Source organism: Accipiter gentilis, chromosome 8 (genome assembly GCF_929443795.1).
Source record: "Accipiter gentilis chromosome 8, bAccGen1.1, whole genome shotgun sequence".
Lineage (NCBI taxonomy): Eukaryota > Metazoa > Chordata > Aves > Accipitriformes > Accipitridae > Astur > Astur gentilis.
Window position 1 is genome coordinate 25,426,704 of NC_064887.1, and position 27,435 is coordinate 25,454,138.

Sequence of the window (27,435 nt, forward strand, 5' to 3'; positions counted from 1 at the left end):
CTTGTTTATGTCATCCTCAGGAATAAAAAAAAGAAAAGACTTTGTTGACAAGGACTTCTAAGATTTTAGACTTCCTTAATGCAAACATTTGTAAACCTGGAATTATTCACTCTTATAAACTTGAAAAACTTTATGGTTATGTAACTCAAAGGATTGTATTCATCTATGTGAAAGTCCAGAAACTTTACAACAAACCAGTTTGTTTTTAAAGAAAGTGTAAACTTTCTACATTAATATAAATAATTTTTTCCAAAGGAATAATTCATATTATCCTCCCAAGGAGTAATTCAGACTTACCTGAGCAGAGAGTTTTGTTAATAAAACAGCTTTTAAAGGTAAATTCAGAGGTGGTAGCCATGAATTAGTTTTAGATGATTCCTTCCCTTTAAAATGGTCTGTTTAAATGGAAAGTTAACTTACAATTCTGTCACATGGTGGAGAGAAATAATAATCCCTTGTTTGCTTTAAAGCTTAGAATAAGTCCTTTTTTTCTATCTCCTGTCCCCTCCTCAAGAGAGCATCTGCAGGACTTTTGAGTCCATTATAAGTTACGGAAAAATTACCTGAAGATATGTTGAATACTGTTTTAAAGTTAGCCTGATTCTTAAATTTAAGCTATTGTTTTGGGCTAATGTGGTATTTCCTTTTTGTTCTTTTCCCTGTGTGTTGAATTTGTACAGTAGCTTCCTTTGTAAATATTGAACTGTGAAGAGAATAAAATCCAAAATGTCAAACTTTTTGGTTTTTTTTTTTAAACCCATACCAAGAAAATATTTCCAAAATTGAAACCTGTGTTCCTGTGTACAGTTTTAGGGGAAAAAAAAGTGTGAAAGCAGTCTCTGGAGATCATCTAGTGTAACATTTCTGTTCCAAGAAGAGCTAGCTTCAAAGTTAGGAGAGGTTTCTCAGGGCATTGCCCACTCAGGTTTTGACAGTCCCTGTGAATGGTGGTTTCGCAGCTGAGTCTTCATGCAACCTGTGCTTGTGCTCTGTTGCTTTTGCTGTGAAGAATTTTTTTACTTGTCCAGTTGAAATTTCCCTTGCAGCAGCTTGTGTACAAGTCTGTATTTCTGAAACCTGCCCGTTGGGTGCTGAAAGACTGCAGTTAGATCCTCCCACCACCACTCCAGCAGAAATACACCCAGTTCCTTTGGTCTCATCCATATTACATGTGCTCAACTCCCAGAACTCGGTGTCCTGGCTATATCTCTCTAACATAATTGCTGTACTTTGCCACAAATTTCAAGGTCAAATGGTACTTCATGGCAGTATGCGCAACAGGGTATTCTTTTTAAAAACTGTTCCTTTACTTCGGAGTTTAATCTTGAAAGACTCTTGTCAGATGGGCAAAGGAAAGGGACTGGTGAAATGCACATATTGGGAATTAGTGTTAAGATTCTTCTCTAACAGAGCTGTTTAACAAATCTCTGGTCCTGCCAGAATTGTTAATAAAGGCTTTTGACCCTGTTGGTTGGTCTGGTAATCTGCTGAGAACTGGATGTAGCCTTGAAATTCCTTTCCACAGGACTGCAGAGGCAAAGCATGCCAATTCTGGAAGGGCTGTTACTTTGAGATCAGTAACAGGAAGAGTTTCCTCTATATAGCTGCTGTGTCTTTTTTTTTTTTTTTTTTTTTGTGACTATAACAAAAATGAGAACACAGTTTGACTCTTCTATCAAGATCTATTCTGATATCAAACAGTTTGGTACATGTTATAAATGGGGAAAAGTGCTTGTGTTTCTGTGTGAAGGGAACTCTCATGAGAATTTTTGTGAAGACTTCTGATCTTGTTGCAGCAGGGATTTCTTATTTGTATGCTTTCACATGTTTTGCTTTTATAAATTCAGAATAAGTCTGTAGTCACAGTTATTCTTTGTTGCCCCTTGTTTCTGTATTCTAGTTCTCTAATAAATTTCTCTTCCAGTTTTATTTTTATGAGCACCAGTAAGTTTCTATTCCAGATTTATTTTTGTGAACACCAATGAAGTAAAAGAAATGGCATACATCTCATTTTGTCTCTTGCTGTATTTTTCAGGAGCAGAAGTATCATTTATAAATAATTCTTTGGTAGTTATCATCTTGATTTTTTTTTTTGTGTATTGAGGTTTTTTTGTTACTAAACGCCAGTAGTGGATATTATGCTTTCATAATAAATGTGCTTATTGCCTCTTACCTTGTCACTTTAGGGTCTGTTTCGGTGATACAGAAGATCAGAAATTGGTCATTAATAGGTGGTGGGTTTGTTATCTCCTGTCTTTGGATTTCTCTTCTTGGCTTCTCTTCTTTCAGACTTGAAACCTGTCATTGTCTTCAGTGTCTTCATCTAATTTCCCATGTGATTCAAAAAGGGGTGTGTGTTTTTTTCAAAAAAGGCAAAATCTGCTGCCTGTGCATTGTGAGATATTTACAAAAAATGTTTTCTAATGCTCTCTAGCATGAGGAAATATCACGAAGATGCTTTAAAGTTGGCATTTGGAATTATAAAGGATGAAGTCATGATGAGGATTGAGCTCTTGATACTGAAGTGGAGATGGATCATGAGGGACTTGAGAAATAATGAGCTTAATATTTAAACAGTGTATGGACAAACAGGGAAAAAAAAGGACAGGTAGAATTGAGATAGATGGAAATAGTACCTAGGGAAGCAGGTGCCTAATAGCTCATGGAGTTCCTTAATTGTAAGTGCCTTTTGTAGTATTGGGTGACTATAGGTCCTACAGAGTCAGTAAGTGAGGCTGGGAAGCGGCAAGAGAAGATTGCAGTATCATTGCCTGACACTGGTAGATTTTTTGTTAATAGTTTTATTATCTTTTTAAAAAGTAATTGTGTTAGGTATTAGGCTTGTATTTTAAAGGGTAGAGTAGTTTTGCTGACACTGTATTTTCATCTTTATTCTAAAGCACAGCTGTCAGCTTTCTAGCTGAATTTAGGGTCCTGGTTTAAGCAAATTTATACACTATATCTCTCTTCCCTGTGATATTCTGAATTTGCAAGTAAGAAGCGGTATCTTATCCTTTTTTACCATCCTTACAACATCTTAAAAAGTATGCATTAATATTTCTTTCCTTTTTTGCACTCTAGAATGCATACCTTCTCCTACAGCTAGAAGGCAGGTAGCTCTTCTTCCAAAGCCCGTAATGAAAGCACATGAACTGCCGTAGAATATATATATGAGGAAGAAGATCATCTGTTATTATCTTGTGATGGCATGTTCTGTTTTTTCTCTCTCTCCTGCTCCACCCTTATTGGGCTGTTTACGCCACCATCTGCTTCAAACCTTGTCTGTTTAGCCATTTATCCAGCTGAAGGCAAAGGGGGTAGACACCTGGAGTTGCATCACTTTTTTCCTACGCATTTTTTTCCTTTAAGTAATTAAATAGGCTTTTCCATTTGGGCTCAGGAAAAGTCACATGCTCTTTATCCCATAAATGCTGTTGGCTTAATTGATTTTACAACAATAGAGAGTGAAATTCTTACACGTGGAAAATGGAGCATCTTGCAGTGTGTATGCTTAGAAATGTGAAGACTGAAATAATTTCTACGTTATTTTCCATTTCACTAGTGATCTAATTTCATTTGATCTAGTACTATATTTAATTTATAACCATTACTTTTGTGGTAGACAATTATAAATATAGTCTGCCTGTATTGTGTCATGTAAAGTATTTGGAAAAACTGTTAGATTGTCTTGAAATGCTAATTTTGCAGTTAAAAGCTCAGCATAAACTTGACAGAATCTTGCATAGCTTTCTGTGGGTGCTAGGCCAGTTCATTGAAAAAGGAGGAAGCCACAATTGTAAAGGAACTCAGTAACACAGGCAAATAAGAATTCAGTATTTTTTTCAGAAGGAAATTGATAATATTTTTTTCCCTCTTTTTACATTTTTTTTTTTAATTCCAGTAAAACATCTAGGTATTTACACTTTACTGCTAGATTGTCATCATTCTATGATGCATGACCTTTGAAATGGATCGTATAGTAATCAAATTTCTCTTGCATGTATGAAACTTAGAAGGCTGCTGAGGGGTTGTTTTCCTTTTTGTCTGGAATTATTCTGTGCTAAAAGAATAATGTTCCATTTTATTTTAAGAGACAGGAGTTTTGTTTAAATGGGTTTTGTTCTGCCTTTATATGTCTGACCTATATAATGTTATGCCAAAGGAAATGAGAATGTTTGGGCATGTATTTGGAGAAGCCAAGAAACTTTAAATTAATGATGCTGTAAACTGCAGGTTGGCCTTCTGGTGTGGCCTCAAGTTTCTATTTATAGTTTAAATGTTACCTTTGTATGCGATTTTCAACAGTGTTTTATATCATGATGACTGGTAAAGACTCTATGCTTTAACATAATTTTGAGTTCATACATATAAAAAACCCTAATACTGTATCTATCTTTTCTGATACTGACTAATGCTTTTTTTTTTTTGTCTTTGTAGACAATGTTCCAGAAGAACTACGAGAACCATTTTATACAGACCAGTATGACCAGGAGCACATTAAACCACCTGTTGTTAACTTGTTGCTGTCTGCAGAACTCTACTGTCGTGCTGGGAGCCTTATTCTCAAGAGTGATGCTGCAAAACCACTTCTAGGTCATGATGCTGTTATACAAGCCCTGGCACAAAAAGGCCTTTATGTCACTGACCAGGAAAAGTTGGTGACTGAACGAGATCTTCACAAAAAACCAATTCAGATGGTGAGTGTTTAAAGCTTGTGTGTTATGTTTCTTCTGTGTACTGCCAATAGCTACATATCTGTCTTTTAACATGCATCATTATGTTTGAAGTACTTTTCTCAAGAGTTCAATGTGTTTCATTACTGGGAGCCTTATGATTGGTTTGGTTTGGGTTTTTTTTCTCCTCATAGCAGTCAGTGCAGGTGTATTTCCTCTGTACTAATGCTTGAAAACACCTATCATTCTACTTAGTTCAAGTGTTACATTTTTAAATATATCAGTGACAATATGATCACTTTGATTTCAGTTTTACAACACTGACTGTCAGTGAATATTTCTGTATTGGAAAAATGGTTTGAAAATAGTTGGGGGGGGGGGGGTCCCTTCCTTATGGAAAACTTTGGTTAAAAGCTTTAAATAAATAATAAAAATAATAATAATAATAATAAAAGGTTTTTATATGGATAATTCAACCTAATAACATTCAATAGTCACCAGTTGTATTAAGTCAATGTAAAACATACAGCAATGCTATATTCTTTCATGGAGGCTTTTAATAATACGTCTTTGCTTTATACAACTGCTAATTAAAACAGTAGTTCAACAGCTGAATGATTCTATTACTGAGTTCCTAAGTAATGGATTTTCTTCCCTGTCTGAAGCTGAATTTAAAATAAATAAATAAATAAAATCTGTAAAAAGGATGGCTACATATGGTTGTTTATAAAATGACAGTATGATGGATTAAGATTCAACTATATTTTAAGTGAAGTGTTTAAAACTATTTTCACCTTTTTATTGTTTAATATTTGGTATAGAAAATAAATTAGGTAAACATAAAGTATGACACTACAAAGGTTGAGCTGACAATTTCCTTTCTAATACAGAACTTAGGCTTGCTCATTTGAAATCACGAGCAAATTTTATTGTGGTATCAGTGGAACTACTGTTGCTACTGTACGCGGAAGTATTTGTGGCACAATCTGGTCTTTTCAGATTAGAATGTGTTGGGCACGAGGAATAAATAAAATGTCTAATAGAGAAAAGACTTCTATAAATTTTGTCATCCGTTAGCTGAATCTACACTTTGCAGTCTAGTTTTTCCAGGGTCTTTTTTGTTTGAATTTACCCTCTGGAGTTGGCTAACTGTTCTATTTTAAGTGCTTTGATACTTTCATGATCAGTGACCTGAAGCTGCTGCTAGAACAGAGGTGTGTGAAAATTAATACAGCTATGTTTTTATTGTCAGCTTATTAGCAACTTGTGTTTGCTAACATGTAAGAAGACTAACAAGTATTTGGCAGAATACGACTAGAGAGTCTCTCTTATTTGATCAGTTGGTATCAAGTGATAAGTTGCAGAGGCTTTACAGGTACAACATGAAATCTACTAATTAGTAATTAATTATTGATTCCATACAGTATTGCAAAGAAGTATTAGGCCTCTTAGTTTGCACAAATGTTTTTTAGAAGTGGTGGGAGTCAGTTACTGTGATATAAAGACTGGATTCTTTACATCCACTTTGGTTTTATTGTTTATTTGAAAATTCTTTCCTGCTTATAGAATGCTTAAGATCAGAAGATAAAAATATTTCAACAATAGTAATAAAACTAGTCAAGACACTATTTTTCTTATGATTAAGCTGTGATTAGTGAATGCAGATAACTTGAAATCTTGCTAGTCTCTTTTTTTTGATCTTGATATACTTTTTAAAAAGGAGAGCTCAGCAAAGTACAAGTGGCATTTTAGTAAAAACTGTGGATAGCAATTAAGACATAGTGTAGTGATATGAAATTTGCAGAACACTTGCAACGGTCATTGGTAGTTTAGGAGTAAGTGTTTTATAATGCTCATGGAAACCAAAGCATTTAAGAGGTTAAACAAACTTCTTGACCATGTTTTTACAGAACTTAATTCCATTCTTGTCTCTGAAGGAAGATAAGGTTACTGGTTTGAATTTATGAGCCTATGGTTTTCTCATTTGATTTTTCTCATTTGATCCCTTTCTACAGTAGTTGTAAGAAGCATCTGTTTTCATAGTCACCAGTAGAGAAAATGTGTCAGTATTCTCTAACTAGGTTTGCTGATCTTTAATTCAATAATTAATGTTGCTTAAAATGCATTTGAGTAGCAATTTTATATTTCCCCTGTGCTTGAGTGGGTGTTTGTGTCTTTCTTTCCTGTGTTGTTTAGGTATAGTCCAGCAAATAGTTATTCAAGCATCAGTGTCATGATAGATAGACATTCCCAGATTCCTACTCTGCCCAGGATCAGCAACAGATGAGTGTACTGATGTTGTTGAGTTAGTTCACAAGCAGCTGGGCTGTGACAATGAGAGGGAGCACCAGAGTGGAAACACAATTGGCTTGGGCAGAAAGGCAGCCATGTCTAAACCAGTTGCTAAAAAAGAAATGGCTGTGAAACTGTAGTCTCAATACTAATATTCTGAGCCTAAGAGTTTTAATTTGTTGTGCCATGCTCACATCCCTGTGCAAGTTCCTAGCAGCAACACTACATTTTAATTGGGAAATCTCAACCTTTTTCCTTATTATACAATTAGCAAAGCTGGCAGAGAACTCCAAATCTGGCTGTTGCGGTATTGACAGTCTTAAAATCCCCTTGATGTCTTCCTGTACCTTTTCTTAGTGTGCCATATGTCACAGTTTCTACAAGTCTTACAAAGTAAGATGTATATCCTGTTTTAGAGCTTGGAATGATTTTTTTCTTTTTAAATTATGTAGAACAGAAAATTTGCATGGGTAATTAACTCATACATTCTAGTAGACCAGATTGTATTAAACCTATGTTCAATGTGATTTTGAGCAATTTAATGCAAAATAGTATTGTAGTCTTTCTCTTTGCTAGCCTGTCTTCCCCATGAATAGGGGAAAGATGCTGGTGTTTGTTAGAGAACATTTATTGTTATCTGTTCAGATGTACTGCATTTCTATAGCTGAAAAGGGGTGAGTTATAAAATGAAACTATGGAAAGAGATAACGAGTATGGAATGTTCTCATTTTACTTGTGCTTTATAATGTATGTAGCTGCAGTCAACAGACTTGGAATTCCTTGTAGTGTGTTTGTAGCAGTGATGGCTGTGGTGATTAATTGTTGATTTATTTCATGTATGCCTACCTACTAAAGCAGGCATGTCAAATTTTGTCCTTCTCTGTTGCTTAGATAGCGATAACTGAACCTTTTTCTAGGAAGTACCTTATGTATTGAAGTCTTTGAAAAGTCTAGGAAATGGATGTGTTTGTGCACTGGGGTCAGGGTAGATGGTAGTTTCCTTGTTAGTCATGACTGACTTGGCTGCAGTAGTATCCAATTTGAGAAGCTGCAAGTTATTGTGTTTGTGTGTGTTTACCTGTATATATATACATCGGTGTATGTATATATAAAAATTAGTTTCTTTCAGTGGAATGGGATTAGGAAAGAGGCAGTTAAGAAATCAACGCACAGGAGCAAAGGCTTCTGTTAAAACCTCCTATCTGTAGGGGTAGGGGAGTCCATGTGGAGTCTGGTTTGGTTTGTTCACATGTCTTAATATTTGTTTTTCTGGTAAAATTGAAAGCTGTGTTATTGTTTAGGCTTGTTCTGATTTAAAAACTTGTAATTGAAACTGTTCCTGAGAGATTGTATCTTGCAATAACACTAGAACTATTCAGTGGTACCTCTATTTCTGTTCTTCATATATTGCAAGCTATTAAAATTTAAATCTGTGTTTATTTTTGTTAAATCTTCTTATTATTAGATAGGATCATCCTGTTGCCTTTATTTTTGGTAGGGGAGCGAAAGAACCAAATGTGATGTTATTACTCTCCAGGTTGAAGTTCATATGGCCTTGGCACTGCTACATTAGACTTTAAACAGTGCAGAAATAGTCTAGAGCTTGGAATTGAAACAGTGTTAAACCAAGAACCAGAGTGTTTTTTTCTCCTGCAAATTGTACTTCAGGTCAGGAGTACAAAAGCAATTACCTGATGCTTAAAAAGTTTCTGAAAGCTAAGTTGCAAAATATGAGCAAAGCTACTTATTTCAGTTGGCAAGTTCCAATTGCATTAAAAAAAATAAAAATCTGTCTTAAGCGGGCACTTCCATATGGAAATCATATGGGAGATTTTGACAGTCTATAGAAATCAGAAATAGCTTAAGAATTCAGCATGGTTCTGGTAGTTATACAGTAATTTTGTTTTAATGCTTCCACAGATAATATGCATAGATCACTGTTGAAGTCAAGTTTATTAACTTTTATATTTCCATGTTGATTTATCTCTTTAAAATTTTGTATTTATTTCATGAGCCAAACTGACTTAAACCTTCAAATGTCAGGTACATAAGAGGAAGGCAGTTTGGATTTTTTTCATATTTTTTCCTCATAGATGTATTTGATCTCCTTATGTTTAGAAACCGTATATATCTGTTCTTGCAGGATGAACCAGAAGATACTTTTACTCAAGTTTCTGCATCATGCCAATAATTTTATATCAACAGAATAATGTATTTGACAAGCCCAGTCCTTTTAAAAGAATTCTGATATTTAACCAAGATGGCTATTTTGTATTCATATGCTGGTGATCTCTTTCAATTTGCCTCAAGTAGAGGGAAGAATAAACAGATTCAGTGAGTAATTAAGAAACGCTTTCCTTCCCCCAAGTCCCTGCAATGCACTTCTGCCATGTGGGAAAGGAATAAAGAATCAGCATCTTAGTTCTCTGCTGCCAGATACCCTGCAGGGAAACTGAAGTTGCATAATTACCCAGGCTGTGGACTTACGTATTGCCCAGTCTCTGTCCCTAATGTGGCAGGGCCATAACCAACTAAATTTTAAGTTTTAGGGGTAGTAATGTCTGATCTTGAATACCTGTTTAAAACCAATGTGTGTTGGGGGGTATACAGACACAGTAATGTTAGACTATTAGCAGATTTGTGCCAAAAATCTATTTTCCCACCTTTATTGTTGTATGTTGATAGAGCATTTTCATCTGACTTACAAAAAAGGTTAATACCTTGCATGGTTTCTGAATATTAAAAAAAAGGGGGGGGGCGGGGGGAGCATTTTTAGATACTTAGTTCTTAAATAAAATTTAGCTACTAGAAAAAGGTTAGTGAATGCCCTGTATATAAATACTATCTCCAGGAAAATATGCCATATTTACAAATATTTCTTTGTATCATCTTCTCAATATGGGAAAATATAAAAGCTGTACTAAGCATAATGCAATCAAAAAGTGTAACTCTTGTTAAAATTTGAACAGTAATTTGGAAAAATACTGTTGGAGAAAAACGTCAAGCAGCTGAGCAGCTACCTTAAAATTATACCCATGTATAATTATTTTTGAAAAGTGCTATCATTAATCAAGAAACTCTTAAACCCTCCATACAATTCCACAATTGTCAGCCAAGATGCAAAGGGAATGAGAGGCTTCAGCAAAACCCCAGCAACAAGTCCATAATAGCTGGTAGGATTAAAAATTGTTACATCCCTAATTTCAAGACATGATTTGTGTGTATGGGTTTTTAATATAAAAAAGTAGTGTGCTGTCATCCAAATTGTTTATCCACTTAGCTGCAAATTACCTTCTTCCTTGAAAATGTCTTCTGTGAGGAAGTCTGGCAATAATTATCTCTGTAGCAGTTTGTGAATCAGGGCTGTAACTGAGGTATAATTAGGTGTGCCTGTATTAGCTTTTTAGTAGTGATCAGAAGTGCACATCTGAGGTAAATCTCCATGTTTCTCCCAGTTACAGCACGTCTGGTTTGCATTGTGGAGTCATCTCAGGGAGCACAAACTCAATTTCTTTCAGCAGCTAAACTGGAAGATGGGTTCTAGGATTGTACCTGTGGTAGCCCACTTGCCAAGGGGCACTCATTTCACAGGACTAGAGTAGAGCTGATTGAAGTAAATACTCTGAGAAGGGAGTAGAGGCGATTTCTGGGACCTTTGCACTGGTTTTGCTTTTCTGTTTTGCAGTACTAGTTGCAAAGTTAGTCATAGCCAATGAAACTTATGTGGAAGGAAGGGGGATTGCTAGTGCTGGTTTTGTACCCATAGCCAGAATCTAGATCTCTTTCTGGATAACATAGCAGACAAGAAGTGATTAACTCATCCTGCAATCCAGATTTTTGGTGTCTCTGAACTGCATCCATTTGAAATGACAGTCCCTCTCATCAGCAGAGTATTTCTCCTTGACAAAGGGCTCCAGCAGCTCACCCCAATTAGCTTGCAGCTACATGCTTCAGCCTCTGCATTTTCATGCTGTAGGATTCCTTTAACTCTGGTAAGCAACAAAAAGTGTACTAAACACTTCATAGAACAAAGAAATAAGATGTGGTTTCTGCCCTGAAGAATTTTTTTTTCTGGTTTTAGGCATGATGTAACAAGTTTCCATTCCTGTGCTATTGTGAATTACTTGTTAGATGAAGACATGTAAAAAGAATTTGCGGATACTTGACTTGAGCCAATAGATACCATAATTTGTTAGTTAAAACACTAGATTCTAATATTAACTGACTTCTGACATTTAAGGATCTTGCATAGTAGTATGTTTCACAGAAGACTAAAATAATAAGCAAATATAGTCATGAAACAGAACCTGAATGTAGTCTAATGTGCCATATAAAACCAGTCGGCTGTGGTTTTGGGCTGGGATAATGTAATCTTTAGATGTTCCATATTTTTTGCTCGATTTCTAGACTCATCTCTTCACACACGTTCCTTGTAAGGTTCTCATTTGCTTGAAAACAATGATCCAGTATTTTTGCTGGTCTTGCTGTGTCAGATATACCATCACACACTAGTTGGCATTGCACAAATGTCTGTATGACATAGTAAAGCAATGTGGGTACCAAGCTGCCTCAAGCACAAGGTGCCAGTTTGTGCTTTGGTCTTTATAACTGCTATAACTCTTGATGAAGTTTATTCTGCTCTTACCATTTTAACTTATAACTTAGTTTCCTGTTAGCTTTTTTCATGCAGTTTATGTTGACTCAGAGCCTGGGGATTTTGTTTTGCCTGCTGGTTTTTTTTAATTATTTGTCCTGTATGTAGAAAATGCTTTTTTTTTCTGTGTCATGTAAATAGCAGCAGTGACTTGGGATGTGTTCTACAGTATGTTTGTCTAAAATTTAGCATGCACAAAACAAATACAGGTTATCAGTGTGAGTCATACTAGGGTTTATTTTATTTCTGTAATTTTCTGGGACTAAAGAGTGTGCTTAATCTAGGCCTGCTCCTTTTCTGAAACTGAAGTCTATGACTGCTTATCTGCTACTAGTGCCATTCTTTTGCACTGTGAATGATTAGCTTGGCTGCAGTCAAATTGAGTCACTTCTGTGTTTCTCCAAGCCAGTTGAAAGAAACTGCAGATGAAATTAAAGTACATAATTAAATTGTTCTATGTGTACTTTTCTTCATATGTGTGTTAGCCTACAAATAGATGACAAAAAAATTGCTGTAAAGGACCATAATTTATTAGAAAGATCTCTTGTGGGAGAAAATAGACATTCATTCTCAGAGCATCAGTTTTGAAATATGTTTAACAAGGACTGTCTGCAAATAAAAGTAGGAATTAACTCCAAAAGATAATGTAGATATCTGTATCAGAAACCTGTGGAAGACATAGGTAACCACAAAGTCTTCTGCAACATCCTTTGGGTTTTTATGGAATGCTGTCTGCTCAACTAGTGTACCAAGTGCGGCAACTTATGTGGAAGGTAGCACAGCTGCTGCCACCAAAGTTATGTCTGTAAAGAATACAAAGTAGGGATTCTTTGCTGGTCCTTTCCAGCAACTCTAGTGCTAAAAACCTGATACCATCCACTTGCTTTTATGTTTGCAACTCTCCCCACAGAATAAAACTTGAAAGCCTTCTATATTTCTCTAGCTTTAATTTTCATTATTGTGAATTTTTTTCTTCCTGCATCCTTAATGTCAGTACTAAAATCTATGTAGGATTTTAGCCTTATTCAGTGTTCCAGCTATGTAGCTGGCATTTCAAATTTGTATCGCTAAGAATCCTTGCATGAAAAAGAACAAAATCTTATTGTTCTTTTTAACAGCTCTTGCAGGATTAATTTCAGTTGTGTAGAGCTATTGAATAGACTGTGCTGCCTGTATTGCATGGCAAGCGTGTTCTCAGAACTACCATAAAATCCCTGATCTATACAGAACTGGCCTTACATTTGCATTTGCCAGATGAACGTATTGGGCAATGTTCTGAAATAGCAGCGCATTCTCTCATGTTTATTTTAATGTAAAATTGTGGCAATTACATTAATCTTTTACTAAAATGAACTCAGAATATTGCAGCACATCTTCCAATTGAGATACATAATATACTAAATAAACCAAACTGATGCTGTTGGAATGATGACAGGAAATTAAGTGAATGTGTACCTTGAGAAGATAGTACTTCCCAAAGTCAAGTCTCATTATTTTCTCATGAAAGGTAAGCAGTGCATCATTATTGACTGTTGTCCATCTTGTTCTCTTCCTTGCTAATTAGGAAACACAGAGTGTTGTGAGAGCTGAAAAAAAGTTGGTATTCTTCTGCCTTGACCAAAGCTACAGTTTTTGAACCAAAGAGCTTCTGATTGTATTATGTCTTCCTTCTTATGCTGCTGTTAACCTAGGGGGGGAAAGAAAAAGGAGGTGTTGATGGTGGTTAAATTAAAAAAAAAAAACCAAAACCAACAAAACAAAACTGAAAAACAGAGGAAAACCCCCCACTCCTGACACCCAACAAGGAAAAACAGTTTAAAGGAGGTATAAGTTATGAAAGAAAGATGGTATGAATTAAAGTCTATGAAGAATGCCAGATACCATGTAGAAAATGCTTTCTGAAGACGTCAGGAAGTATTTTCATTAACCTTGAAAGAAATACTATTTGCTAAACAGAGTTTAAGAACATTTTCTTCCTTTTTCAACAGCACTGTTAAGTAGTGTGGTTCAGCTTTTGGCTGTTGGTTTGCTGCTCTGAACTTTCTTTGTATCTCTTTAAATATGTGAAAATGTTAAAATAAATGTTTAGGGATAGTCTTACCCCTGCTAGGTTAAGTGTATCTTGGAGTACAGTAACTTAGGCATCTAGAAAAAGAGGAATCTATCAATTATTTTAAAGACTACCTAGAAGGTATTTCTTTATCAGTTAGTTTATTTAAATTATGCTTAGAGAAATCTTTCTTAATAGCCTTCTCCTGGATAGGAGAAAGCTAAAAATCTTGCATGGTTGTAGCAGGCAGTTACTTGGTTAAGAGTGCTGCTTTCTTCCTATTATGGAAAATAGTGAACTGCTTTTAGCAGGAGGTGTGGGTCTGTCATGTAAACATAAGGAGAGCCTCACTACCAGCTCTGTGTAGTACATACACACAGCAACAAGGGGACAAAACCACACTGACTGTTGAAGGAATACAGTCTGTACTCCCCATAATGCAGCAGCTGCTTGCTCCAGTATAGTACAGAAGGATACTGCTAATCTGCATTTGTTAATCTGCACACGTAATCCTGGCAAACTGCCTCCATTTATCAGCAAAGACCACACTCTGTCATCATAGTAGATGTATCATAACATTAAAATCTTGGTTCTTACAAACTCAGTGGAATTTAACATTATGAGGTTGAGGTTTTTCCTGAAGTTTGAGGAACAAAGCGTAGTAAGGTCTCCATAGTATGTCTAGTCTTTTTGTTTGACACTTGGGGAAATGCAATAAATAGCAGTGCATTTTGGTCATTTGTATGAACTGGTAGGTTTTCTATGAACTATTAGGTTTATATGAACTACTAGGAAATTTTATTACCTTGCAGAAATGTATCTCCAAATTACCCAAAGCAAAATCCAATAGAATTGGTCCTATGTAAATAAAATACTTCAAGACTTGTATTAAAACCTTATCTGGCAACTTGTTAAAGTATTTAAGTTATAAATTGACTGTAATAGTGCTTGTTAACAAATTGGCTGTCTACTGTAAATGTGGAAGATTTTTAGCTTTCCCCATCCATCAGAAGGTCATTAGGAAGGGTATCTCAGTATAATATATTTCTTTGCCTTCCCAAACCATGAATCTGAGACCAGTGGATAAATAGCAAAGTCTACATCAGAAAAGTCCTACAACTTAACAATTTTTAGAAAATTGGAAGAATCTATATTTATCACAATTTATATAATCATCTAGCAGTAGCTAGAGATCCAAATCAGTCAGTTGCCAAGACTGATAATGGCAAGAGCTCTTCATAAGCTTTAAGTTGGATGTTTGGAACACAATTTAGAACACCTAGCAGTCAATATTTATGAAATAAGTATATACAATGTGAAATGTGTGTAGAAATTTTTTTTAACTGTTTGGTTTGATAAAGAAGTGGCATGTTAAATTTTATGAGCTTTAAAATAAGAAAAATTACAAGAAAAGCAGAGTCAATATGTAGATACTGGGTAAGCATGTGACAGTGGATCAGATTAATTTTACATGATGTAATTATTAAATGTATATAGTATGTAATATGAAATCTCATTATATAGGGATACTTACTGTTTCTTAAATACAAAATTGTCCCCGTTATATTAGGAAAGAATACTAATATATTTTGAAGTAAATTGCACAGTGGCATTTAGGCAACAAACATATTGGAGTAAGTACCTATTAAGTGCTGTTGAAAACAGCTAGAAAATGCGATCTGTATTATCAACAGCATTTGTTGAGAGGTTTAGTTACAGAAGTTGTACCCTCTTACCTCTTTTTTACTGACACTGGCCTGCTGACTTAGAATTTATAAGTTAATCTTTGGGGTGTGGGGCCAATGGGGACTTTATTTTGCCATGTCAGAAGAGCTCTACCATCTGAAAGCCTCACTTTTCTTAAATGTTTGTCTGAAATCTTTTCTGCAGTATCAGCCCCTTATTTTGTCCTGTGTCTACTATGAACATGAAGAAGAGTTTATTCCCTTCCTTTCTGCAGCAGCCTTTTATGTGTGGACAGGTAGAATCTCTCACACTCTGTTTTTCAAACCTTATCTTCATTCCAAATGTCCTCCATTTAGTCCAAATCCTTCTAGACAGGTTGTGCTGAAAACTGGACCCAGGATTCTATGTGGGACCTTGTCAAGGCTTGTAGGGCACAATGGGTACTGGTGCATTTTTTGCTAACTAGAGTCTGCAGTTGACACCCCCCTGTATGTCAGCTGCCTCTTTTGTGGCAGCATGACATTCTTTGTATGCTTATGTTGAGGTGGTTATACTCTCTAACCTCAGATCATGTCTGCTGATCAGCAATTTACTTAGGTGTTCTCCACACTGATGCAAAAGGTTTATACAGGCTTTTTTCTACCATATTGAGATTATTTTGGAACTGAATATACTATATATTGGTGATATATGCTTTGGTGGAAAATACCCTGTGCTTGATTTCCCTTCTTAAGGGTATGCTGTGAAGGAATAAACATTTGTAAAGGCTTCCTGGTCGATTACATGAAAAGAATTCTGTAAATCTGGATGGTGTGTTTCTGTGGTACTGTTTTGTGAAGGCAGCCAGCTTTTAAGGAGCTCAATTCACCTGTAAGCATTGTGTTACAGTAACACCTTTGATGCTTGGGCGGGGGCGGGGAAGTTAGTGAAATACAGTACTATGTGGGGTTACATCCAATACATAAAAGGAAAACCATGGAATGGACAACGTGTTGAGGGAAAGAAAATCCAGTTCACAATTTTGAACAGGTTTTACTCTTTTTGTTCTTTTTTTCTTTCCCTTACCCCTCTTCTTAACTCCCCCATTCCCAAAAGCAAAACCAAACCTGTCTAATGATACTTAGTAGTTCCCTGTAAAGACATGCTTGTGTATGTGAAGTTTTTTTTTTAAAAAAAAAAATATTAAAAATGGTGTGACTACCCATAGAAAGACTGTAAGTTAATGTAATTCAGTATATCATTTTGTCAGGGAAACCTCCTAACTTTTGTGTTGCTGATTTCTTTGTGGTAAAATGTATCTAATAGGTAGGTGCCTGCAAAGAATGAGATTATTCCAAGTCTTGCTTTTGGTTTTTCTTCAGCAACAGGAAGAAATACAGAGACAACTTAAGTGGTTGGGAAGTAAAATAGTATGGTAATGATGGAGTTGATGAAATGTATAGACACTAGCAAAGAACTGCTAGAGAGAAGAAAAATCTGCTGCTAAAAGTCCTACTCAATTTACTTACTGAACTTGCTATCAGTTTTAGTATAGTAATTAGACAATAATGGCATCAGTCAAATTACTCCAGTGTCTTCTAAGGTGTTATGATGTCTCTAGCAACTCTCCAGTACTTTTTTTTTCCTTCTTTATTGTTAGTTAGTATCATGAATTGCATTTTCTTTAAGTCAGCACATGCCTGAATATTCCTTTTTTTTCAGGTCAAAGCTTTGGGGAAAAAAATCCAATCCTGCTGAAGTACTATATTCTTTCAACAACAAAAAAATTAAGATAATACCCATATGCCTCTAGGCATTGAGGGATAATTTATATGGTTTTCCCAGAACATGCGGAAACTGTGAACTCATGTAACAGGCTACATGTGGCTTGGTGTTATTGGCTTGTACTGATTATGGGGGAGGGAGAAGGATAATACATCCTTGCTTGTTCTAACAAGATCTTATGTCTTAATGACTTAAACACAATTATGCTCTTATCATACATATGGCTGTAGTGTCAATTATTTTAGGTTCCTTTTCTCAAACAACTTTAAACCTTTACTTTACTAGAGAAGATAGTACCTTTCTGATTACTACAGCTTGCATTTTTTTCAGCGAAGGCAAGACCTTCCATTTTAACATGGCTTATTTGAATCTCTTCTTACCCTCCCAAATTTAGAGGGAGAACTGATTGCTCTACTCTGATTCAGCTTCTTCCTTAGCTACCTTTCCCACAAATTTTGCATTCTCTTCAAATCTAATCAGTGATGAGTTTTTTCTTCCAGGCTATTGGTAAAAATAGTAAGAGATGGTGAGCTAATAACTCATCCCTGTGGTGTTTCTTGGAAAATGTACCTATTCATTGCTGATTCTGTGCTCAGAGTTGCATTTTCAGTTTAGTCGACCACATTATAAATGAGTTGAATGTATCCAGCATTAAAAATTCTATTTAATCAGAATGTATTAGTATCAAGTTAGATGCCTTGCACTCATAATGACAGTCTTACACTTTTCAGTTAGATTTATAAGATATTTTTAAGAGGCTTATCTTATATAAGTTTATGTTTTAATTAGGATTATATTTTATTATGTTTTTTATAAATCCAGCTGCTTGTTGACTCTGAAATTATTTTGCATGAGATCAGAAGGAGGATGTGGGGCCTTTAAAATTATTTTTACTGTCAGCTCACCCCCCACCCCCACCCCCACAAAAAAAACCAAAAAAAAAAACAAACAACCCACAAACCATTGTTTCATTTCTTCTAGCCTTTTGGAATGTCCCCAGTGTTCTTAAGAGTTATGGAAAGAATAGCTTAATATGTACAGAAAGCTCCTCTACATCTTTTGTAATTTTTAAAATATATTTTTTCTTTCTTTATTTGCTCTAGAGTCTGAGATGAAGATGCCGGTTATGCATGAAATTGGCAGACATGCAGATAATCCAAAGGCTATCAATAATTAATATACTTTTTAGAAGGCAGAACTTCAGTGAAAAAAGTGAAAGATACTAGTATCAGCTTGCAGGTCACCATCTATACTCATAATAGATGTAGATGTTTCTCTGTAGGCCATTATTTCTTATCCTTAAACACAATGAGTGTCCTCAGTCATAAAAGAAATGAGTTACTAGCTGTCTGCTTAGGGCTGAAACCTTGGACAGCAGCACAAAAGAATACCAGCACTCACTGTCATTTAAAAAGGTACTACATTCACTGGGGTGATAACTGCATGTCTTTCCTGCCAGTTATATCACTTTTTCTTGTATGAAGCTCTTGGTTCATCATTATTTTTAGATAATATTCATCTTAGCTACCATCTTGATGACTAAAGTTAAATTAAAGTTAAAATCATGTAAAACTGTTTTCATATTTTAAAATACATTTTTTTTACTGTATCATCCCTTTTGTTATCTTATCCAAATTGTAGTTTTCTAGATTTTTTTTTTTTCTGCTAGTTACTTTATCTGGAAAAACACCATTCTTCCGGTATAACCACGGACTAAATTTGCCTTTAAGTTTTCCTGAAGGCATACACTACTGATTTCTTGTTCTTTGCATTGCTTCTGTACCTTTGCCAACCCTTCTTTGAAAAGAATTTAAAATATGATCTAAATTTCCAAGTTTAATCCTAGTCAAATGATATTTTGGTTTTGTCTTTTGTTCCATTTATGGATGGCCTATATCTATCTTGCACTGGGTATTTATTTTACAAATTCATTCTTGTACAAGTTCTTACAAGCATATTGCAGATAGCTGCTGGACTAGAGGAAAGCAAGCCAAATTCACTCCTTTACCAAAGGAAAGACTGAAGTGCAGACCAAATAGCTATGGACGCTGATGAGCTTCCTTCCTGAGCCAGCACATACTGAGAATAGTTCAAGAATGCACTCAGGATGTAGGTCTGGGGGAAAAATGGGAGAGATAAGGGAGCTCAGGATGGGAACTAGATCTTTCAGGAGACTTAGAATGATGGCTGGGTGGGAGAAACCAGAGCACACAGTCCATCAAATCCACAAAGCTTTGTTATCATAGAGCAACTTAAGTTCTTTTCCAGTTTGCTCCCTTTTGTTACTAAAAGATAACCAGAGCCAAGTGCTTGGAGATGCTTCCTGAAAGTGCTTCAGTTATATTACCTAAAGGGCATCATCAATCTGTGACAACCCCAATAAAGCAGAGACCTCCAGATCGGTGTGTAGGCATGGTGTGACAAAGCCTATTGCCAGGAATATCTTTTTCCAGAAGGATGATAAATTTTTTTCTCCCACGGCATAACTCCCACCTCTCCTCCTCTCTCTGCTTCTTGCAATGGCATAAGTGTACGTGGTACTTTACAGATTTAAAATAATACGTTGCTAATCTGTTGGCAGCTAGACATGCCATTATCTCTTACCTTATTGTCATAATTTCTGGGGGCAAAATAATGGATTTTGGTTAAAAGAGGAAAATACTAAAGAAACTTAGGGATTATAATAATTGAACTAGTAGAATTTATTACTTAATATTAGATTATTTATACATTAAACTGATAACTGGTACCAGTTACTCATATTACACTAAGTTCAAATGGAATTCAGTGATAAATGTTTAAGCAAAGGTTAGCTTTGAGAAGTAACAAGGTGAAAATGAAGTTCTGTGGTGCACAGCTCAGGGAAATGCCTTCCTTTGAAAAGCATTGGTTGCTGTGCACGATATGAGGGGGAGGAAACCTTTTCTTATATTTTTTTTTTTTTTAATTGGCAAAGTACAGGACCTACAGAACCAGAAAATTGCTTTTCTTTACAAATTTGGCAGTTAAATATCTTCAGGAGTTTGTTTCATTGCGGTGCCAGCAGCGTTGTAATGTATGAGCGTCACAATTTGCTCTTTTCTAAGCCCTTTTCGTTAGAATACCAGGTCTTTATGCAGGAAAGATTGATTGGAATTCTTCTACTTACAGAATAACTGACACTTCCAAATGGGAATATTTGTTGAGAGTGTCAGAGGCTTTCAGAGAATTTAATCTTGAAGTATTGCTTGAGTAAAAGAAAAAAAAATAATCATCAAGTGGGGAGTGAGTTGGTTTTTTTCACTAAACATTGTCTGAAGCCTGCAAATGTGATAAATACTGTCTCAGATTGTACATCTTCCCTAAGAAAAAATAATGTTATGTAAATTTATAAAGATACTTGAATTACTTGAAAACACAAATTGTGTATCACAGATTTTACCTATATTTGACCTGAAATGGATATTACCAATGTTCTCAAGTAAGATCCACTATTAGAAGAACTAATTTAAAAATAACAACAGAATTGTACTTTGCCTGGCATTTTAATATGACAAATATTTTGACAATTGTGCAAAGTTGTACAATGCATCTAAGCTTTAAAACTGCCACTCAATTTTCAGTTTAAAAGGCTACGTGTTTTTATGTAGATAGTATTTACTAAAATGACATAACAGGTTATTTCCTTTTATGAACTTGTCCAGTTTTATTCCAGCTGAAATTGATGATTAAGTTTTACTTCTTGCTTAAAATGTAGTCACAGTATTTGTAAATACATGCTAATCACTGTTTTCTACAGTATTTTTAGCGGAAGAGATTTCCAAGAGCTTCATCTACAATTCTTAGATCTTGAGGCTATTCTTCCTTTATAACATCTACCCCACGTTTTCATTTGTTTTTTCTTTTTTCCATACCAAACTCTGACATTTTTCTTTGAAAGAGCTATTTCACCCTTAGGTGAATTTAGGTTATTTCTTTATCTAAAATCCATTTAAATTTAATACAATATATGGTTAATGCAAAAAAATACTGTCCAGTCAACTTATCCTTGCTGCTTTTGTCTCAGTCTTTGTGTGTGAGCTGCAAGGTTCAGGATGAGTTTTGTTTCAACATCATGATAACGATGTTGCATATGATAGATGCTACTAGTTATTAATTAGTGATTTGGCAAATATTTTAAGTAGGTTTCTCTTAGTTTTAGAATTTTTCAGAAGATTAGTTTTTATAACAGTATTGGAATGACTGTTCTCTAATGTAGTGGGGGGTAAAGGAGAAAAAACGGCTTAGGCTTTTCTCTAGAATTGATGTCACAAACTGATTATACAAAAAATTATACCCTTCCTTTCTCACATTTAAAAATCTTACCTTTTCCCTGTACATTGAAAGTAATCTAACTTGTTGGAGCCATCAAGATATATGCACTTTGAGTGGAAGTTTTTTTTTTCATTCCTGTAATTATAAACCTTAGTTTTGGTTATGAATTGTTTAACTTCTTTAAGTCCAGTGTTCAGTCTCAAAGGTTAACTTTTGTACTTGCTGTTTACAAAAATTGCTTTTGCAATATTTTACATATTTCGGATGCCTTTTGAGAGGATGCAGTTAGCTGCATTTGCGTAAGCAATTCGAGCCTGATTATATATTGGAAGCTAAATGGTATTTTGAGGTGAAATTTGAAAGTTTAGTAGGTCACTCGTTTTTCCCTGGATTAGATTGTTGTGAATTTCAATATGCAGTAGATAGTGCTTAAGGTAGGGCTGCTTTCACATCAGTGAAATGTTTATTAAATTAATCAAATATAGAGAATAAAATCTGGAGTCTGAATGAGAAGACTATAAAATCAGGCCTATATATATTTATTATTATTTATTTCTTTTTGTGAAAGTATTGTTTGTCTCTAGCTCATCAAGCAGCATGTTTTACCGTAATTATATAGCAGTATATTTGCAAATATGAATACATTCGCTACTATATCTTGGCAGTACATTCATTAGCGATAATTAAATGAGAGTTTAAGTTGTTTCATCAAGTGTCTTGTTGAAATACCAGGGTGTAAAGGCAAGTTTTGAAAAGGTCCCAAGTTTATAAACAGCTGAACAAGACTTGTTAGGCAAATGTCTGGAACAGTAAACAACTGGTATTTGTAATGATTGATTACTCTATAAAAATAATCTGTTTAAAAACAAACAATTTTTTAAATATAGACACCAGTATCTGTAAAAAAGAAATTGGGCATATTATCTCTATATCTTACTGTGTACAAAAAAGATAAAAAATTAGTGGCAATGCCAAATACTGGAAAGCTAGGAAGAGCCAGAGAGAAATTTTCATTTGCAGTCTTGGGACTCTGGCAAAAGTGTGATGTTAGTCTCTAAAAATGACAACCTGTCTCATTCACATCCCAGAGGGATAATGCTGTTTGAATAACTGATTCATTCTCACTGTTTAAGGCCTGTGTTGTTTCTTGGGGCTCTATAGTGCCTCTTTGCTTGCTTGGTACGTGTGCTTAAGTATCCAACATATAACTTGGAAAAGACTTTTTGTCATAGCTCTTAAGTAATACGTCTCAAAATAGCAACTATTTGGTGTTTGAGGATGGATACAGTGAGCTGCATGTCCACTTTAGGAATGATTTGAAAAAAATTATAAATGGCGTGTTTAGCTTTAATGCTGGTTAAATCTATTACGATCTACTGTTTGAATGTTTTGGCAGGTTTTGATTATGCCTGGATTTAAGGAGAGGAAAGATGGTAAAGAAGTTCTTTTTTTGAAATATATTCTTAACAGATATAGATAGATACTGTACTGATAGATACTATAGATACTGTTAAGAATGGTAGGGGGAAATCCTGTGTCAGAGGTACATGATAGTTCACTTTGTTTCCCATAACGTAGAATGCATGACTGATAATACTGCAAAATGTTATAATTCAAGTGGAAATTACCTAAGAGAATGGCAGTAAAGAAGCAATTATAATGAGTAACCTCTGTAATCTGGAGCAGTGAAGAGATGAGGTGAACATATAAATCAAGTATTCTGGAGAGTAACATCATCTGTTGTCTTGTTCTGCGTTGAATTAATATTTAATAACAACTTAAAACTGGGTAATTTTAGCACTTTCTTGTGATGTTTCCTGTACTTGTGATTACTATAAAAATGCTGCAAATGACAAATGCACCAAAGGACTGATTAACATCAAAATCTATATCAAATGGCATGCAGGTGTATGGTATTTGGGGAGTGGGTTTGTATTACTTAATGGCTATAAGTCTAATCAGTTTTGCCAGCTAAGGAAAAGTATAGGAAATAAGCAAATAAAAATCATCACTGTTGTTTATAATAGAGTAAAATATTAAGAAACAAGAAAGCAACTGAGCAACAACAGTTCAGCTTACTGTTATGCCTCCTATATGGCAGAGTAATTAACATTACTAAGCAAACTGAAAATTATCTAAACTGTTTTAAAGTACATTTTAAAATACTGACAATCTGTATTAATTTTTAATACAGATTAAGTTGTTCTGCCCAGTCTTTTATATCTATAACATGTACTGCAAGAATTTTCTTTGGCAAATTTGCTTGCTGACTTGGATTTATCATATGTTTTCGATGATTAGATAGACACTGTAATGTATATAGCCTGTTACCTGTGACCAATAAGTGTGCTGTGATGTTTCTTCTTTAGTGAGAATTATGTACCAGCTTTTCTAATAGTGTCCATTCCATCTTGTACTATCACAATATTGATTTTTACTTTTTGAAATACTACAGATTGACCTGCTTATGCAGACAGCCAGCTTTTTAGGTTTGGTACAATTTTCCTTTGGGTATTAGGTAACTTAAGTTACAGGTACTGCCTTCAATTCTGATAAAATATCCTTGAAGCCAGTGATTTTAAATTGTTTGCTCAGACAAGTTTCTCAATAAACATCCTTTCCCATTTAAGGATTATGGGATTACAGAGTTTAGATGCTTGAAAAGAAAGAAGAGTTGTCAGTCAATCTATAATTTTAATGAGAAGGAGGTATGGAAAAAAACCAACAAACCACAAACAGAGTTAAAACGCAGAGCAAAATAAGGCATTCAGAAATTAAAAAAAAATAATAGGAAACAATTTCTACTTTTCTTTGCTTTATTTAGTCCAGTCAAAAAAACCATCAATGAAATTCTTGCAGCAGTACCTCTCCAGAGATTTTGGCCGGGCTTGATGTCATTCTTCTGCAGTCCTTACTATTTACACCACCTTATTCTGCAACTCTTCCAAACAAACCTGTTTTCAGTTCCTCCAAATGTTCAGCACCCAAACTACCCAGCAAAGGTTTTTGTTCTGTGGTTATACCCTTTTGACTGACAAAACAGTGTAGCTAATCAATCAAACTACCCGACTCTTGCCAGGAGTTGCATGCTTTTAAACACACTACACTCTTACCTATAGTTTGCACAGGGCCTACACTGATCCTTAATGGCAGTATGTGGCACTGCTGATGGGACTTAATGTTTACAGCTGTTGGTCTCTGAATCTGTCATTCAAGGACAGCTATAAAGTACTTTCTGTTCCTGTGCCTTGCCTCCCTTCGTCTCCCCTCCTCTTCCCAGTTAACAAGGTGATTTAATAGTTGGGGTTCATATATGGGGGATAAATCCTTTTGCCAAAGCAAAGATTTCATCATTATGCAAAGGGCTTGTGTGGTTTCTGGACAGCATGTGCTGACATATCTTGTGCTTGTAGCAGAGGTTTCAAATAATACTATTGGTATTTACTGCTGTTCTTAGAAGCACAGCAAATACTTACATTCTAGTAATCACCATCTTAAGTCACTGAAATGTGTTATTTTGAAAATGAAAGGATAGGAGTTACCATTTTTCATGTTTCTGTATTGTGTTTTTCTGTTCAGCTGTTTTCTATTTTGTTCCATTTATCACCTTGCCCTCTTATTCAGCTTGTCTTAGCTGGGGAGAAAAGGAGGAGTGATACTGTGCCAAAGAAAATAGTTGTTTACCACAATGTGAATATGTTATAGCTGCAACTGACTTTACTGTTTTGAGAGCTACTAATTATGCAACACCTCCTGGAATAACATTGTGAACCAAAAAGGCATGAGGAATGAGAACATGATCGTGTGTTTTGTTGTTTTACTCTTTAAATAGACTTACAAATTGAACTGGTGGTTATTTCATTACCAAAGGGAGGTGGAGTGACACTTTTCCGATTCATTTTCATGCCATAAAAAGTAGCAGTTCACAAACAGATACTTGTGAAGGATGAGAATGGGCATCGTTTTACCTTGGTTGCCAGTTAACTGAGAAGTAGTCACTAGTTCACAACGGTCTCCTGTTCTTTCTTTAATTCTTTGGAAAAGAACATTCTAGTCTTTTCTATCTGTAGGCCACAAGCTAGTTACCCTTTTCATTTTTAGAAAGTTTTCTTGTAAAGAAAACGTACTTACTGAAGATGGTATCTCATAATTATTTTTCATGCCTTTAAAGTAACTTTTAAGAAAAGCTTTAGTTACTATTTCATTGACTTTACCATTTTTGTGAAAAGCTGATAGAAGGATAATCCATTGCCTTACTAGTATGCTGTTTAAATGCCAGATTATTTTCAAAGTGGAGTGATGGTTGACAACAGAAGTCTGTCGTAGGTATCCCATCTTTAGCACAACCCCTTTCTGTCTACCAATCTGCTCCTGTTGATCTGCAGTAGTTCCTGATACAGACATACCCTATGCTTGGCAGAAGCTTATAGTGATGGGGACTACAACAAGATGTCCTGCAAAAATATACAGCAGTGGATGAAGCGGGCATCCCTCGGTGCATGTATTCTATTAAAAAGAATTATTGATACAGCAGGATCTCTGCGAAGGCATGCAAATTGCTCTTTCTTAGGTATAAATTATATACCCAAGTCCAGAGTTAGTTGTGAAGATGAAAAAACAGATCATAAAGTTTATAGTAAAATAATTGTTCTATGCCTGTGTGTGCATATGTGTAAGTCTTTCTCTGAAGAAGCCCTACTTTACTTTAGAGGTTCAAGATCTGTCTTAAAGCTTGGTGTGTAGTCCAGATTAACCAAACAAGTGGAAAGGCTTTTGAATGTGTTTATCAAAACAACCATAATGCACCTTTCCTACTTTTGCTATAACATTGCTGTGGACCATGTCCTTGTTTAGCAGCCACTGTTGTGGCTGGCCTGTCACAATCCTTTAATAAATAGATGAAAAAATGTTGGTCAGCTGTCTGATTTAGTAATGCTATTAGTCAGCAGCTTGTCACTTACAAGGTTTTACTACATGAACAGCCACAGAGAAACAGGTTTCTTGTGATCAGTATAATTTTCTGTGTCTCTTTTAATGTCTTTAATGCTGCTGATAAGAGTTCATTGAAGTAGGAGACGGGGAAATTTCCTTTAGCCTTGGCTGTTACTTTAGAAGAAAATGTTTGACGATGTCTATTTCCCTCTCATGTCTTACTGTGCTGTGTTTTAGTCCATAAATGTGATATTCCTATAAACCTTTGAGGAAAGGGTCAAATAACTCCTATTCTTAATGTAATTGCTATTATAGTAATGAGTGTGATGACCTTATTCCTCTGCCCTTTTTATGGTTTATAAAGAAACAGCAAGGAAATTATCAGGAGCTTGTTCATATGCAAATGCAGGAAGATTTCATATTATGTTTTTATATAAAAATTGAAGCTAGTTTTCTTCTTTTTGAAGATAGTATGTTGAAATGACCAGATGTAATGTTTTGGTTTCTTTAGCCAATATTTTCCTAGATCAACAAAGATAAGCCTAAGAAAAATTCTCATGTTTCTGTCCTAAAAATAGATTTTTGTACATCAGTTTAACAGAAATCACAGAAACATTTCATAGGTTCTTGAACAGTAGCTTTATAAAAATATGGTGATATTTGACATGTGACAGAACGAAGTTGTCCCTAGGTCTTAGGTGCTTATATGTCAGAGGCATTGGCTTTAACACTAGATTTTTTTTGGTTTATCTAAGATGCTAGAAGGTACGCATTTCCCCAACAGATGATAAAATACAAATCTGGACCAGGAAGGATGGCCACTTCTCAAAAACAAAGATGAGTTTTGCCACAAAAATCTAAATCTCTTGTTTATAATTAAAAGTTGTTCTTAAAATGCCTTCCCTGAGTAATTTAGGTCTGTATTTCCAGTGTTGTACTTTGCCAAGAATCTCACACGAGTTCCAGCTGGGAGGCACATTTCCTCAGGAAATTGAGTAGAATGTAGGAGTTAAAATCTTACCCTGGAAAGCCAGTCCCAGAACTGTGCAGATGCAGCTATCTCATCATAATGTTAGTAAATGAAACATTAA

The 27,435-nt window shown here is 35.1% G+C and overlaps 1 protein-coding gene across 4 annotated transcripts in view; it reads left to right on the plus strand.

The window, feature by feature from the left end:
* Positions 1 to 27,435, plus strand: part of CAMSAP2 (calmodulin regulated spectrin associated protein family member 2) — an 88,195-nt gene that overhangs the window by 8,009 nt on the left and 52,751 nt on the right. For all 4 annotated transcript variants that reach the window (XM_049807116.1, XM_049807117.1, XM_049807118.1 and 1 more), the window contains exon 2: positions 4,438 to 4,697. In XM_049807116.1, coding sequence (XP_049663073.1) covers positions 4,438 to 4,697 — 260 coding nt within the window. The remainder of the gene's footprint in view (positions 1 to 4,437; positions 4,698 to 27,435) is intronic.